General features: G+C 49.7%; 1 protein-coding gene across 1 annotated transcript; it reads left to right on the top strand.

The window, feature by feature from the left end:
• Positions 1–234: 234 nt before the first annotated feature.
• On the top strand, positions 235–4,695 carry dag1 (dystroglycan 1). The gene is made up of 2 exons (XM_069169642.1): positions 235–699; positions 778–4,695. The coding sequence occupies exons 1-2, from the start codon at positions 247–249 to the stop codon at positions 2,599–2,601; spliced, it is 2,277 nt and encodes a 758-aa protein (XP_069025743.1). The 5' UTR covers positions 235–246; the 3' UTR covers positions 2,602–4,695.
• Positions 4,696–5,758: the final 1,063 nt, after the last annotated feature.

Raw genomic sequence — 5,758 nt, 5'->3', positions numbered from 1 at the left:
TTTGTTTTCACCGTGATATGAAGCCACAGCAGAAGTTTCACTGTTGAGGCTGCCCTTGAAAATACTGTGGACTTGATACAGGTCGTACTTTATCAAAGTCAGAGTTTTATTTTTGTGCGAGTGCATTTTTTTCCATCAGGTCTTAATCACTGCTGCCAAAGTACATTACTTCCATTTTTATAAATATTCACAGTCAATAGTTCCCCAGTGTAACAGTCTGTGTTGTTTATCTTCCAGATTACAGAGATGGGGAAGGACTCCCTGCCCACCTGGCTGCACTGGGACGCCAGCAGCAGGATCCTGCAGGGTCTGCCTCTGGAGGAGGATAAAGGCGTTCACTACATCTCCGTCTCCATCTCCAACCACACCAAATCCTCCTCGTCTTCAGAGGTGTTTTCCATCGAGGTTCACCCCGAGGATCACTTGGACGCGGACTCGGCCCAGCTGGCGTCCAACCAAGCCACCTCGGACGATGACGTGCAGCCGTTCATGTGCGGCAACGAGGAGCCGGTGACGGTGCTGACGGTGATCCTGGATGCTGATCTGACCAAGATGAGCTCGGAGCAGAGGGTGGAGCTCCTGGATGACATGAGGAGCTTCTCTGGCGTGGAGCTGCAGCACATGAAGATCCTCCCTGTGGTCAACAACAGGCTGTTTGACATGTCGGCATTCATGGCTGGACCGGGGAACGCCAAAAAGGTGAGTGAATAAAAACACAAGAACGAATGCTAATGTGTGAGTGATCGGTGAATAATGTCATGTTCAATGTCTCTGTAGGTGGTGGAGAATGGAGCGCTGCTGTCCTGGAAGCTCGGCTGCTCGTTGGACCAGAGCACGGTCCCGAACATCAACAGTGTTCAGGGTCCGGCGAAGGAAGGCACGATGTCGGCTAAGCTGGGCTTCCCTGTGGTGGGATGGCACATCGCTAACAAGAAGCCGCACGTCCCGAAGAGAGTGAGACGCCAGTTAAACAACACCCCGACACCCGTTCTGGCGGTGCTGCCTCCAACGACGATCGTGGAGCCGCCCGTGAGGATTATCCCCACCCTGTCCTCGCCATCCATCGCTGCACCAACCGAAAGCTCTGCTCCCCCTGTGAGAGGCCCCGTTCCCCTTCCGGGCAAGCCCACAATCAGAGTGCGCGACCCCATCGCCCACACCCCGACCCTGGGACCGCCTCAACCAACAAAGGTGATGGAGACCACCAGCACCCTTCCCATCCAGTCGACCATGACCAGGCCAACCTACGTGGAAGCCACCGCCACACCAACACCAACCAGAAGACCGACCAAGAAACCCAGGAGGCTCAAAACCACACCCATGACCAGAGAGCCAAAGACCTCCACGGCCAAACCGTCCAGGCGCACCACGCCGTCGCCCGGTGTCGCTGTGGATCCGTACAATGAGAAGCCCGTCCTGAGGAACCCTATCGACCAGGTAAACGCGTTGGTGGGCACCTACTTCGAAGTGAAGATCCCATCCGATACGTTCTTCGATAAAGAGGACGGAACGACAGATAAGCTGCGTCTGACCCTGAGACAGAACCTCAACGAGGTGGTCGGAGAGGGATCTTGGATCCAGTTCAACACCACCAGTCAACTCCTCTACGGCCTGCCGGACGTCCAGCACGTGGGGAAGCACGAATACTTCATGCAGGCGACCGACAAAGGTGGTCTTAATGCAATCGATGCGATCGAGGTCCGCGTCAACCGGTGGCCCGCCAACGACAAAACGCCGGTGATCTTCAGGGCCCGATTCGACGGCGAGCCGCGGTCGGTGACGAACGACATCCACAAGAAGATCCTCCTGGTTAAGAAGCTGGCGTACGCGCTGGGGGACCGCAACAGCAGCACGGTGAGTCTGCGCAACATCAGCAAAGGGTCCATCGTGGTGGAGTGGACCAACACCAGCCTCCCGCAGCACCCATGTCCAAAGGAACAGCTGGCGGTCATGAGCAGGACGCTCGCCAACAACGAGGGAAAACCCTCGCAGACCTTCAGGTACTCGATGGAGCCTGAGTTCAGACCACTGGACGTCAAGGTGAAGGGAAGGGCGAGCTGCAGGGCGTATTCCTTCATCCCAGCCGAAGAGGCCGATATAAACGAACCTCCGGCCGTCACTCCAGGTCTGGGATCGAGCCGGCACAGCACGGATGACGTTTACCTCCACACGGTCATTCCTGCCGTGGTGGTGGCGGCCATCTTGCTAATAGCGGGAATCATCGCAATGATCTGCTACAGGAAGAAGCGGAAGGGCAAGCTCACCATCGAGGACCAGGCCACCTTCATCAAGAAAGGCGTGCCGATTATCTTCGCCGATGAACTCGACGACTCGAAGCCGCCTCCGTCCTCCAGCATGCCCCTGATTCTCCAGGAGGAGAAGCCCCCTCTTCCGCCCCCAGAGTACCCCAACATGGCCACGCCAGAGACCACGCCCCTCAACCAGGAGCTGCTGGGGGAGTACACGGCCCTGCGAGACGAGGACCCCAACGCGCCCCCCTACCAGCCGCCGCCGCCCTTCACCACTCCCATGGAGGGCAAGGGCTCCCGTCCAAAGAACATGACTCCCTACAGATCTCCACCTCCCTACGTGCCGCCCTAAGACTCGTTTCACCCTCGCCTGGTTGGGCGGAGGGACGGGACGCCTGAGGAACTGTGACGGTTTCCATTCTGGTGTTTGTCTGTCTGGACATTTACAGGGAGCGACGACAAGAGGTGCTAAAACGTACAAAACAGCTATATGGGACTTTGGTTTTGGGAGGGGGAGCGACGAGCCGGGTTCTTTACAGTCGACACATGGGATGATTGGTTGAAACAGCTGGGAGGGACTACTGTTGAAGTGGTAGCCCATCTGCTAACATGGCCTACCACAAACAAATTCTCGTCACGCTGGCTTTGGGTTCAACCAGCTGGTCAGAAGCGGCAACTGGGAGGCTTTGCTCTCCCTTCCTGGCATTTCTTTTTGTTCCTTTCCCCACTTCATTCGGATTTAATTTAGTTTTTTCTTTTTTCATCTTTATCCCAAGATTATTCTTCTTTTTGTTTTTTGTTCTGGACTTGAAGTGTTTGCCTAACAACTCTTCTTCTGTCTTGCTTTTTAAACCATACGAGAAGACGGTGAACTGTCATCAGACCACTGCAGGCCAACAACTCGTGTTTTTAATAAGGAGAGTGAGATCCTCTCAACGTGAGACGGATCTGGAACCATCCCTGCAGACGATACCGGAGAACTGGAGTGTGTGTGTGTGTGTGTGTGTGTGTGTGTGTGTGTGTGTGTGTGTGTGTGTGTGTGTGTGTGTGTGTGTGTGTGTGTGTGTGTGTGAGTGAGTGAGTGAGTGTGTGTGTGTGTGTGTGTGTGTGTGTGTGAGAGTGAGTGAGTGAGTGAGTGAGTGAGTGAGTGAGTGAGTGAGTGTGTGTGTGTGTGTGTGTGTGTGTGTGTGTGTGTGTGTGAGAGTGAGTGAGTGAGTGTGTGTGTGTGTGTGTGTGTGTGAACGGCGGGTGTGTTTATTCAGATTCAATACGGTTTGCCTTTTAACACTAGTTGTCTGTTTCTATCCTTATTCACATTGTCTAGTAAAGATGAGAATAACAAGGTAGCCTAAAAAAAATACGATTTAGAGATGAATAATACATAATTTGTTTGTTTCATTGGTTTTTTAAAACTCACTGTATATCTGGAAGACGGTCTGATGATGAGATTGTTCTATTTTTTTGGTGGTAGTAGAAATCAGGGGAGAAAGGGACTGCCTCGCCAAAATAAACTGCAGGAGATTTTTTATTCCTGTTTTTTTATATATATTGAGCCGATATTTCAATCACAGATGGATATTTCACCAAAACACTGGAGGAAACTGAACTACTGAGCTTAATTATTGGAGTTTAATGTGGATTTAAATGCCAAAATTGTACTTTTTTGGCCTCAGTTTGGTGACAGCTTTACTCGAGGTTGACAACGACAGTAAACGTTGGTTTTCTGCCGAACGTCAAACTTGTCCGTTAACAGAAAGAAACGACCCCCTGCAGTTTATTTTGGACCAGGGATAATTATTTTTTTACGTAACGAGGCAGTTCTTCTCTCCGGACGGGGAGCATCGTGTGCCATGGGGACAGTCCCGGGTGGAAATGTACAGACATTTTAGAGGTCACAGAGATTCGTTAGAAAGAACCTTGAATTTCCAGTAATTAAACTCACTGAAAACCGGTCGATGAAAATCTCCTAATTTTTTTACAAAGTTTTTGATACAGCCTCAAATCGTTTGATTATTAAAAAGAAAAAACACGATTGATGATTAATCTTCTGTGATTTGTAAAAATTTTAGCCGAGAAAGTTCAATTATGATTCAATAATGTACACTTTCATTTTTTCTGTCATGGGTCACATTATTTCCAGTGTTTTATTTTTGCGTTTTTTTTTCTGTGTGTTTGCATTTAAAATGTATCTCCCACTATACGAAGATGGAATGACCCATACTTTATGTAAACACAGATTTATTTTTTCTGTCCTTATGTTTGCTGGTGAGTTTCATCTGAAAGTGACCCTTTGCAATAATAATGTACGGCGCGGTCCGCTCAGCGCCGGCTCCAGCGAGTGACTCGTACTGTCACGGTGTTGTTGGTCTTCTGCAGGATGCCAAGGCTTTTTTTGCTTATCAAGTGTGCATTGTAATAATAAAACCAACTGGTACCTTAAACAAGAGAGGCAGCCCTTCTTCATTCATGCATCTGAGTTAACCGGCCTTCACTGCTTCTGTTGGGAGTTTCCCGCTCGTGGAAAACGTCCTCTCTTGTCACACTCGCCGATCAAACCCTGACTGATGTTTATGGAAGAGGTTTTTGGTCACTGTCACTTTTCGACTGCTCCCACTTAGCCTTGAATTGATAAATCAATCTGTCCGAGGTCCACCGGAGGTTTTTCTCCTCCCTCTGCGGCTTGCTGCCTAGCAACCGTCCACGGTGTTCGGGCTCATCGGATCGGTTGTACTGCTGTCCTTTTCGTACTAAATTATTCTGCTATTGAATGACTAGTTGGACGATTCAGTTTGAAAGCTCTGCCCATTAAAAGACTACGCTGTGAAAACGGTCTCTCAGCTCCGTCTGTCCTTCCACACATCGTATTCAGTTCATTTGCAACTGATTGCTCAGAACATTGATTAGATGTAAACAATTTGCCGGCTCCGTTGCACCTCTGTAATAATTCATGGCAGAGTTTAATTCGGAGGTAGAGGAAGCGCTGACGAACGTATTCAGCCAGACATCACCGATGGATAAATGGATCGTGGTGATGACAGAGATTAAGAGACAATTGATCTTAGTTTGATTAAGGCAACTTGTGACGGGCGCACTGAGGATGACAATTTTCAAATTAAATCAATCACGCCTGTGGCTGCAGTCATTATGAAAACCCATCACGAGCTTAACAAATTAAGAAAATGTACAAATATTTTTGGACGTGATTAAACTCAACTCTTTAATGACTTTGAGCCTTCACCGTCCCGGTCTGTGTCCACCCAAGTGTTTCTTCCTGAGTATGTTTTAAAACTGGTTTTAAGGGGAAAGCCAGCATGACAAGCTGCTGAGGGTTTATTCTGCGCTCAGCGTGTCGCCTGGTCGTCCAATCACAGTGAAGGAGGGGCGGGACAAACGTCACATAGACGTGACGTCACGTCTTCTCCACCTCAGACCGACGGAGACACGTTCCTCCGAGCTGACGTCCTTCATTTTGAAATGAAAAGGTCAAATTTTCCGGAGTGTCCTGCTCA

The sequence above is a fragment of the Embiotoca jacksoni genome, unplaced genomic scaffold, assembly GCF_022577435.1.
Source record: "Embiotoca jacksoni isolate LCO1_2020_lvr unplaced genomic scaffold, fEmbJac1.0.p SCAF_46, whole genome shotgun sequence".
In the NCBI taxonomy this organism is placed as follows: Eukaryota; Metazoa; Chordata; class Actinopteri; family Embiotocidae; genus Embiotoca; species Embiotoca jacksoni.
The sequence above is the reverse complement of the archived record's forward strand: the minus strand, read 5'-3'. Positions and strand labels throughout refer to the sequence as shown.